This window comes from Pieris brassicae, chromosome 11 (assembly GCF_905147105.1).
Source record: "Pieris brassicae chromosome 11, ilPieBrab1.1, whole genome shotgun sequence".
In the NCBI taxonomy this organism is placed as follows: Eukaryota; Metazoa; Arthropoda; class Insecta; order Lepidoptera; family Pieridae; genus Pieris; species Pieris brassicae.
Window position 1 is genome coordinate 6,392,053 of NC_059675.1, and position 11,214 is coordinate 6,403,266.

Sequence of the window (11,214 nt, forward strand, 5' to 3'; positions counted from 1 at the left end):
ATCGCTAGCAATAGACAAACTACTAAATCGATAATACTAAAAAAAACGCGGGCGAGAAAAACTAACATTTTATGCACATTATTGATACAAGTTTTAACCCACCCCTATGGATTTTTCTTATGGGGTTAAGTCTACGCCAATAAGCCGACTTCTTTGTCGCAATTAAAAGAAAATATCTATCATGAAATGGTACACCACAGCCACCACTGTCTACATTCGGAGGATATTATTTTTAAGAAATAAATTCCCAAAATGTGTACTTTAATAATGAATAAACACTTTTTTTGATACATGACTTACTCTTTCTTAATCGATCAACTAAATATGAACTTTCTTTTAAGACATCTTATACTATTTTATGTTGCAAACGTGAAGTTTTAAAGCAGGATCAATCATCAAGCTTTTTGTTATCCTTTTCGGAATAGACTAACATATTTTAATAGCTAGCTATACACTATACACATTTTATACTCCAAGTTTAATAAATTATATCTTAGCGTAGTATATTTTATAGCATCCACGGCGAAACAAACTGTGAACCCATACATACAACGGGTGGATCGCCGCGATCGACGCGATCAGCGCCGGCCCGTCGTGGTTTATATTCCGCTTCACCAACAGCCCACAGACCACCGCCTGCACCCAGACACAGATCAGCTTCGGTTGATTCGCAGAGCTCGAATGATTCCAGGTCAAATCGAAAGTACGTTTCTTCTTAAAAGGTTTTTAAAACCAGTGATATTTTGATTTCTTTCCTGATGATCAGTGATGAACAGGTGATCAGTTATTATCCTGATTCTGTGGATTTTTGAGTCTAAGTCATGCCGGTTTTACGAGGTTATCATTTTCCCATCGTTAGATACTATAAACAAAAACAATTTTACTAGATTTTATTTCTTGGAAGACATCCCTTACTCAACCAACATAAAGATGTTTATATTTTTCAATATATAATTTAGTACCATATATATTTAATTACCTTCCAAACTAAAGTCGTTTTAAAAACCAAAATTCTAGGTTATATATGTATTGTAGATGTATATGAACATGCTGAAGAACTGGTATATGGATTAATAAAATTGTCATTGTAAATACACATTAATATATAAACGCGAATTAATAAGCAATAGAGACGTCGAGTGGTTTTGGTAGAAATATTGATTAATTAACAAAAAAACCTCTAGACACAGACATAGATCGCGGCGTCAGCAATCAGATGCGGAAAGTGAGTTGTCCCGCGGCTCCGGCCGGTCCGGGCGAAAACATCGACGTCACCGGTCACGTCATAAGAACGATTCGGCTTCAGAGAGGGATGAATCACAACCTGAATCCAAGTGAGTATTTCACAAAGATATCGTGACATATAATGTATCTCTATGTTATTTGTTCATTATTACATTAAAAAAAATATAACATCGTTTTCTGGAATTAATTTGTATTTCTATTTATTATCTCTTCTCTTATTTATACTCTTGCAAAAATCTATATTATTAGATGGCGGTCCGCATGTTTACGGATAGCCAGCATATATGTTTTTATACAGTGTTTAAGCTATCAAATAATCAAAATTAAAAGAATACATGTATGTTGTAAATATAATATTTGTTTACTATGCGTGTCGATAACGGTTGGAGTGTCTAATCCTCGAATACTAAGTGCTCGTTAAAAACCTTTTAAAATTATTGTAAAATTGTGAATGTTTTTTGTAATTTAAACTATAGATATTTGCGTAACATGATTTTCTATTTCGCATATATGTGTGTATAATTTGTAAACAATGTCTAAACTTTTAGCTCTAAAAGTATGAGCCAATCAATATTAAGAGAAGCCTTTAACCGCCCAAGTAGATATGGAGAAAACATTCCACTGATTTTAGTACTACGTTATCAGACTTACGTGTTTTCGAAACAATTATTTGTGTCGGAATCAAACACTTTCGAGGTCAATACAGCCGTTAATGAAAAATGTGTTTGATAAAGAAGTCCAAATATTTCTATTACGTGTTATTATAATATTAAATAATTGTAATATTACACTAGAAAGACTGATACAACAAATATGTTTAAAATAAGATTAGAAAATTACTTGATTGGTCAAAAACGGTTCCTGAGCAATTACAGTCCCAAGTGCATTTCAACTATTCGCTTTTTATACAATTTTCCATAAAACCTTAGAATAAGGAAACGCGTATAACATACACTAGAATGTCGTCAATAATAAAAATGGCTTCTAAGCACATTTCGCTTCATTTGTTGAAACACTTCAATCTATATCTTTAAGAACTGGTCATTGCATATTATTTTTCCTGAAAAACCTTTGACAAGCAAAACGCGTCTTAAATACACTAGAAACTTCGTGGAAACCATATCTTCAATAGAAAAAAGCTACTTAAGTACCATTGGCTTCATTCGTTAAAGCACTTCAATCTATATCTTGAAGAACTGGTCATTGCGGGTTATTAATGGCTTAATTTCTTTCAGAGGGTACGAGCTAGTCGACTCGGAATCACAATGGAAGGAAGTATTAAGACAGACGGCGGGCGCTGGAGTGCAAGTAAGTGCACTGCTTGATTGCCCTTTTAATTAACTTTATGATGCAGATTATCTTTATTATTTACTTCGTGCTCAGCTTTAAGTGTTATTGTCGGATTAAGGATGGGTAAACATTTGAGACTGTTAAGTAATTTAATTTGTTTATGTCGTTCGCTTCGTTTTTTATTTTATTTAGGATTGTGCATAGTGTAGTGGAGATATTTGATAATTATAATGATTGTCTTGTCTGTAATAATATAATTACAAATAAAACATGCACAGAGTTTGATATCGTTGCTAGCTACACTTTTGTTCGGATAATGTTGCTACTTGCTAGGTACATCACTTACAGGAAACAGAGTTTGTTTTATATAGATATTCGATCGAAATTCAAATATACGCTATTTGTTCTATTTGTCACAGAATATGCAACCGAAATTTAAAAGCCAACAGTATGACTGTGTGTGTTGACTTTTATTCATAGACTTATTTGCACAGGTTGCGAACGTTCGTCGTTCACAAATGGAGCCGGAAATCGGAACGCATCGATCATCGCACAGACCACGAAGACACAGGAAACATCGGTAAATATTAACATTCTCATACACACGTCGCAAATGGTTAAATGCAATGCAATTATATTATTCTTTATTACGATTATGTAACTTTATAGTGAAACATAAAAGATAAAGACTAAATTTTAAGTATGATGATTTAAACCCATTTAAATATAAAAATAACCGCCTTGACAATTAAATACAGCAATAAGACAAAACTTATAGAGAAAATGGGTTGGCTACATGGATGACTCGGAATTGGTTTCATGAGTTATTAACCTTTTGAATCAATAGCAGTAACGTGGATATCTATATTTAGATTAAATTCTCGAACATCGGCAATTAAAACAAAGGATAATCTAATTCATGTACATGTGTGTTAAATATTATAGACTATAGATACAAATATTTCTACTGTCAACTGAAATAAAGCAAGAACAATAGTGAAGCTTTAATAAAAAAATATTTTATAAAAAATGGCCCTCTATATCTAGCTCGGGAAGTTTGTTCAAACTGGTATCATTTTAACTTTTAACCCGAACCAACTTGGCACGCGTCCTAACCTTTGATAGCTTTGCCACAAACCGTTAGCAGTAAAGCTAGGGTTTAACAGACCCATTTTAAAAATACTTTAGCTTTTTATCTGAAAAATTCGGACTAGGTTTTGTTAATTATAAAGAAATTCTGACTTAAGCTTAAAACTAAAATAGTTTTACAATCGATTTCTTTTCTGTTTGTTTTTAATACTATATCAACTAATTCTTAGTTTATAAACAAAAGATCAAAACGTAAAACTGTTATATATTTCTTTTAAATAATTAAAATAGTTTTAATCCCGGGTCCTTCAAAGACCAGTAACGTAAAGCCATCATCTTCAGCCATGTAATTTTATACAAAATTATTAAATAATAAAAAAGTTCATCTTTTAATTGTATTAATGTTCCTTTAGATCACGGTCCGGTTCGCCAAACGACAAAAAATGGCTGCCGACTGAGTTGAAACAGCACTTAGAGTTTTCCCTTGTGGATACTACGGGTATGACAGAAGAGCAGTTAAAAGAGATACCGTACACAGTTGTTCAGACCAGCCACGCTCGTCACACTAAACTCCGGACTACCTCTAAGCATAAGCAGTAAGTCTTCTGTATTTACTACGTATTTAATTAAACACTGTAAAATAGAACTTATTTGTTTAATTATCCATTACGGAAAATCACCCCAACGTGGCAAGTATTTAATCTTATTACTACTAACTATACAAAACAATTTGTAACAAACCATCTCAAAAATTATTGGACTGATTTCAAAAACTCTTTCACCATTGGAATGTAATATTATCTCTAAAATATTCATTTTTTAATGTAATCTTTTAAAAGTTTAGACTACTTCAAGAACATACCCATACTAAACTATACACGAAAAAGTTGTTGTTGTTACGCTTAACTATAACACTCGCGTATTAACTATATAACTATTTCACACTATAGTGATTGTTATATCAATCTGTGTAAATTTTCATCCACTTCCATTGTATCTCTACGGCGTAATCAATAGCAAACTTCCTCCAAACTTTAGCATTTATAATATAAGAAGGATTTCTTACGAAAAGTATATATTGTTTAATAAGAATTAAGACGTTCTCGCCAACAATTCTCAGCATTTAAAATTATTTTACCTATCTAAGTGCCTGCAACATATTTTTTTCAGTTCGTGTCGAGCAACTTTTTCGCTTAGTTAGACTTATTCCTCTCCTCTCCTCTATATAAGTATTATAAATTTCATATATTCTTCAAAATCGAATCTAACGTCACCAGCCCCTCGATCACCTATAAGAGTAAAGTAATTGTATTATTTACTTTTATTTATTATTACGCAGGAATGAGCACGGCTCTCTGTCAAGGCGAGAGAAGGGTCACAAAAGTGATCACGACAATCACAATCAAGGCTCACTCAGATCGGTCTCAAGCACTCTCAGCGCGCATAGGACTAACGAGAAACATGGAAGGTTTGACTTTGCCTATTATCCCTTCTTATTGCTTTGTCCTCTGAAACGATACTCATCTTTGACGACATTAATGACGTACAACTTTATCGTTGTTGTAACTTCTAAGATAACTTGGAACGACTTACGGTACTGTGCCTTCGTTTAAATACACCAAATAAGTATGTAGTATACATACTTATTTTCAAATCAAATAGTACTAAAAGTACAGTAACATTACATACTTTGTTGGTTATAGCTAGCGGACACATAATTAACTTCATTTTGTGTTGACGATACCATGCGAATAATAATTAAGAAACATCCCGTACCCTTACAGTTTCCGTCTTATGGAAATATTTCAGTACGAAATTTCTAGATATGAGCAAAGATAAGGCTTTGTCTTAGCAAGCAAATATTTTTATATAAAATAAACTCTATAAAAGGTAATATTGTAGACAGTCTCGTAAATTTAATGAGACATGATAGATACTCAGAGTATTTTTCATTGAAATTTATCAGAAACTGCTATCCAACCAACGTTTCATTTTGTTAGCTGCGGTAGAATGTTGCGGATTATATAATGTTTTCATGATTATTTGTGTTGACTAAACGTTTCAACTGACTACTAAGTGGTTAAATTTATAACACATAAAGAAATCCCGCAATAATTTATGTCAGAATTCTCAACTATTTAAAGAACCAAAAAAATTTGTTCCAGGCGGATTTATCCTTGCTACGATGACCCAGCGCTTCGTTCAGGCAACGATTTCCTCACAAACAATGGGTACAAGGGCTCAGTGACTACTCCAGTAAATAACAACCCTTATAGTCCAGTCACAAACAGTAATAGCAATAGTTCGAGCGGGGAATTGATTGGGAGCGCGCGAGTCTCGCACGAGCACACAGATTCTGGATTGGGAGCTGACCAGGACTACGCATATTCATCCGAGAGGTGAGATTACACATAAGCCTATAAAACATCAGATTTATAGGTATTATATATAAATAACTAGCCATAAAATACTGATAAAAGTGGAACGTAGCGAAAATTTATAAAACCAATGGTTAGTCCGTGTCTATGTAGATTTTTGGTGCCATATATAATGTATAAAAATATGTAGATAATATATCCATTATACGTATTTGTAATATGTGTGAGGATAAATTTATAATACCCTGGATTTATTTAGATTTTTCAGTGGCTTAGTTTGTATCGCCCTCTGCGTATAGACCAGGAAGACTTGGTGATAGACTTAACAATAAATAATTGGATCGTTCTGGAAAAAGCAAAAATCTGCTTATAGGTGTCTCAGCGCCGATTTTAAATACTAAATATAAAAAAAAATGTATTTGTAATATAATTCCAGTAAATTATAATGAATTAGTGCGGATTTTATGTACTTGTGTTTTTATTATACATACTAGACTCTTCATAGCGGACTAACGAATTTGCAAAGACATGCCGCAGGACGTCATCTGATATGGCTCTCACTTCTGTCGTTATTTTATTCTTCAACTGCTAAACATCGAAAGAGGGCTATTCTAAACTGTGGCTTTGAGATAATCCTATTAAAAAAGTCAGCTGGGGTTAAGTCGGGAGATCTACGTGGCCACAATATGTTTCCAAAGCGGCTTATGATTTTTCTCGGAAACAACGCTTTTAGTGTGTCCATGTGTCTATGGAGACCCTAGCATTGTGGGCTGTGGCCCCATCTTGATGAAACCAGACACCAGACTTGTCAAGATACCGCTCGCTTGTTACTGTGACCACCTCGGTCATTCTCGAAGATAAACGACCCGATGATTTTCTTAGCCTATATTGCACACCATACAGTAACTTAGTTTAGCTTGCTGATGTTTTTGTTTTAGATTGCTAGACTATTGACGTACCCTTCGAGGTGAAATTGAGACTCGGTACTAAAAAAAAACATTGTCCATCCCATTTCCCTCTGAAAAAATCATCAGAAAGAGTCAGCATGTTATCTAACTGATCATCGAGGATGCTCCGCAGCGGCGACGCGGGCGGTGGTTTCAAACGATAGCACAGGTCTATTTCGTGGGCGAATTGAATGATTCAGAAAACATCTTGTCGCTCTGAAATTTCCACCCACGACATAATTAACTGAATGCTACGGGGCGTTACTAAAACGGCGGATTTCAAAGCGAACACAAAACTTGCGCTGTGCTTCACTCAACGAAAACCCATTGCAAAAGTACGCCTCTACTGCGTACAAGCGGTGTGTGCCAGAAAAGTACGACATAACAAAATCCGCACTCTTCACCTATCGAAAGCTACCACTTTCCTCCGGCTAACCCCGCGGGCTACTGATAAATTTGTGTTTAAAGTTAAAAATCGTCGCTGTCGTCTTTAATATAAATTATTTGGCACATAGAAATTCTCATCTTTGACAAAAACATTAATTTAGATTCTCGGTAAAACCTTTATTACCAGCTTTATTAAGATGAGATTTGCTGGTCATTATGATCAGGCTTTGCTTTATTTCCCTTAGATCTTCAGACAGCGCGAAATGCGGCGCAGGCGTTTCCCTGGCTCCTGTGAGTAGGGCGTGGGTTGGCGAGGGGGTGGGGGTGTGGCGGCGTCCACCGGCTGCACCCCGAAGGGTTTCAGGCTCCCAGCGCTCACTTATCTCCGTGGCGAGTGATAGCGCAGCCACTAGGAGACATACGCCTGTACACCCCCACCCTGGCTTCTCTCTCTTCGTGAGTGCTTTGCTTTCTAACCGATTGGTGGCCCTCGTAATTTTAAACTAAAATAATATCGATTATACCATAATAGGTCAGAAATGTTTTAAGTTTTATAAGATGGAAGGTATATTATCAATAAAGGCTTTAATTTGTTAAAAGCCATATTCAATAGACATCTGAATAGTATAGTTGCCCACAGAGGATACACATGATAAGATTTTCTAGAGTGCATTATCCAGCTGTTTAAGCTTACTTTATACTAGCTAATAATTAATTAATTCATGCTAAACGATCCTTCGAGCCGGATATGATTATTGTTTTAATTCAATATTATAATTGATGTTAATATAAATATTATGAAACGATTACAACAACGTGAGGGGCGTCATATAATCAAAAGTTAGTAATTTCAAATAAAGTATTTTGACTTCTAGATATATCAGATAATAAATTCAAACACATTACGAGGGCTGCCGTGACCGCAGCTCCTGTTTCTGGGCCACTAAAACGTTAATTTTGTACAGGCTGCTGCTATGTTATAAAGGCCATTTCATTACTTCTTTTTGATAGCGGAGTTTTCCGGTAATGAACAATCGGAAGTATTTTAAAATGTAAATTCTATTTCATAACTCTTGATCATTTTAAATTTAATCACGCTCCGCTGAACTTGCTTTAAATGGGGGCTTAATAAGTCTGTGGTATATTAATCTTATTTCTGTAAGAAAGCAATATTGATGAACACTATGCCTTTGGGTAAAATTTTGGGTTCTTCATATGTATATTTTAAATCAACTTCATATTGACAAGTAAGTTGATATATTTCTAATTTGACAGTGAAACGGAACATAAATTGGTGAATTGGTTTGCTTGCGATAGCTTGACCATTAAAATAGTTAGATAGTTAAAACCCTACTCAAGATTGTTCATAGAACTACATTCCATCAATAATTTGTCACGTATGAAGTGTTCCGTTTCACTGCGTGTAAATTGCACGCATCGGTAGTTTGTCGTATGATTGGGCAGAAACACGCTAGCAACAACAACATAGGCGACAGCGCTTCCTTGGCGAGACGTTATATGCGGCCTTCGCGCGAATCTCGTGACTGCAACGCGAATTTGCCCCGGACCCACGCCAGGCATATACGACACGACAACACCCTCGACATAATACTTAAACCCCTTATTGAAAGCACACAGTAAGTATAATTGTGAACAGGTGATGCGACCTACGACCTTATTGATATAGTGTGATGTAGGTTTTAAGTTTTAGTTTCCTAAGTAGCTTCTTATAAAAAAAAAAGAAAAATGTGCAGACTATGTAAATTTATTGTCGTTGTAAATTTTAACAGATTTTAATAAAATATTACTATCTTTATTTTTATATCACTTTTTTATTTCTTCTATAATCAAAAATCAAATAAATAAAAGTTTAATAAAATCTGTTTAATACCAATATTTTTGCCGTTACATTAAAATTCTTAAGAGTCGTAGTCGCATCAAAATCTTTGTGTTGCATCGTAGCGGAATGATTGCACGTTCGCCCCACCCCGATTGCAGGTATTCGCATGCCGGTGAAGGTTTAACTAACAATTAACTAACCACTAACTGAACCCATTTGTGTTTGTGTTAATTTATGTCACTAATTGTCTAGGTTTTTAGAAGAAGGTGTATTTTATATTTTTTAACAGGCTTCAGAGCAACTGAATCTGGAGATGGGGGACACGTCGGATGGCAAAGGCACTGAAATGAGCACAGAGTTATAAACTACGCTTGCGAAAGCGCAGATGATTTCTATGTAAATATATTTGTAAAATAAAAAAGCAATGTCTTTTAAAAATCTTTTGTCTGGAAAAGATGATTTTTCTACTTGTAGGACGATATAAAATATTTTTGTGCCAAAGAATTGCTAGACGTATGCGTATTTGAGTATAAAATTAGTAAATAAAATAATTAAGTCTATACTTTTTTTTATGAACTGTTCGTTTTTGTAAGTATTTATGCTCTTCGCTCTGGTACGCAGGATATCGGAATCCCGGGTTCGAGCCTCGGTTATTTTTTATCAGAGAAGTGGGTGGTCTGAATAATATTCAATGGCTTAAATTAATGTTTTAGAAAAATGTATTGTATGTACTCCGTGTAATATTTTTCTAACTTATTTATTCCATAACGGGTATAGACGTATTACTAGCATCTACTTATATACTAAGTACTAAGTATAAGTAATTGTGTACATTTGTTATGTAGATTTAAAGGTTACGTATAAGGCGTAGGGTTATCAAAATTCAGTCGTTATCAATGGCTGCTGTAATACGATTTTTTCTCGTAGTCGATGTTTACAGTATTCAAGATAATTTTATGTTCCACAACCAGTGCTTATTTTTAAATTTAGAATAACAAACTTCACGAATATTAAAATTATTTATGTGTAACTGTTTTCGAATTAAAAGAGTCGTGAGAGAAAATTGTAATCGGCTACTCCTACTAATTTACTTGCGTCTAACTTCACGCGATACAACCGCTATATACCCGATGCGGCCTAAGCATAAGAATTGAAATGCTGTTGTTATTAAAAGTTAATTAACAGTCAATTAGAACTGTACAAGACTGAAATTGGTTTCTAAATTTCTACAACCCCTAAATTCCAGTTCGTAACTTATGTGTAAATTCATGATGTTCAATATTAAAATTCTTATTTACAAACCACCGACTTTTTGTTTCATATCCTTTAAAAAGTATTTTATAAAATATACACAGTGAAATAAATAAATTATATAATAAAATTTCGTGCTGTCCATACAAAGGTATCATAAATGTCACAATGCTAATTTAATATACTGGGCATTGTATAATAACGACATAAATCCTAATCAGCTTCCTTGCTAATGAATGTTAATATCGAAGGCGATTATCGATTCGACAAAGGTATAGAGAATTAATTAAACTGTCGCAGATATCGAATGGACTACTAATGAGGATTTCATTAACCGTGAAGTTTTATTCTCTGACAGTTATGCCTCGTTCGTGCCTACATTCGTTCATGCCTCGTATAGTTGTATACATATTAACCCATTTTTTCCTAAGTACTTACGATCGTTATTATTATCTTATAAAAATAATAGTATCTACATGAGAAATCAATAAATACAACCCCTAGCATACGTTTCAAATCACAAAAATATTTATAATTTAAACAAAAGAAAACTTTAATAAAAGTAGCTAATTTATAAATCAAAATCTATTCGTCGTACCCAAAGAATTATTATTAATTGATACACACTATTAAATTAAGTTTTTTTTTGTGAGAATCAACCACATACACGAAGCTCTTGATGTACTCTCGTGTACATAAAACTGTATTAGTATCATATGACTTCTGAGTTAAATGCAAATAATTAGACGAAGTTTGTTATAAAAGATAAAAAGAATTAATCTAGTTA

At 34.0% G+C, this 11,214-nt stretch overlaps 1 protein-coding gene across 12 annotated transcripts in view; it reads left to right on the top strand.

Annotated features, from left to right (window-relative positions):
* Positions 1 to 10,477, top strand: part of LOC123716254 (band 4.1-like protein 4) — a 42,165-nt gene extending 31,688 nt beyond the window's left edge. For 5 of the 12 annotated variants that reach the window (XM_045671904.1, XM_045671903.1, XM_045671907.1 and 2 more), the window contains 10 exons: positions 515 to 703; positions 1,185 to 1,334; positions 2,481 to 2,553; positions 3,030 to 3,115; positions 4,038 to 4,220; positions 4,964 to 5,092; positions 5,790 to 6,023; positions 7,561 to 7,792; positions 8,801 to 8,973; positions 9,466 to 10,477. In XM_045671904.1, the coding sequence (XP_045527860.1) occupies positions 515 to 703; positions 1,185 to 1,334; positions 2,481 to 2,553; positions 3,030 to 3,115; positions 4,038 to 4,220; positions 4,964 to 5,092; positions 5,790 to 6,023; positions 7,561 to 7,792; positions 8,801 to 8,973; positions 9,466 to 9,481 (1,465 nt within the window). In that variant the 3' untranslated portion in view covers positions 9,482 to 10,477. The remainder of the gene's footprint in view (positions 1 to 514; positions 704 to 1,184; positions 1,335 to 2,480; positions 2,554 to 3,029; positions 3,116 to 4,037; positions 4,221 to 4,963; positions 5,093 to 5,789; positions 6,024 to 7,560; positions 7,793 to 8,800; positions 8,974 to 9,465) is intronic. The other 7 variants (XM_045671906.1, XM_045671909.1, XM_045671911.1 and 4 more) reach the window with 6 other exon arrangements.
* The last annotated feature ends 737 nt before the right edge of the window (positions 10,478 to 11,214 follow it).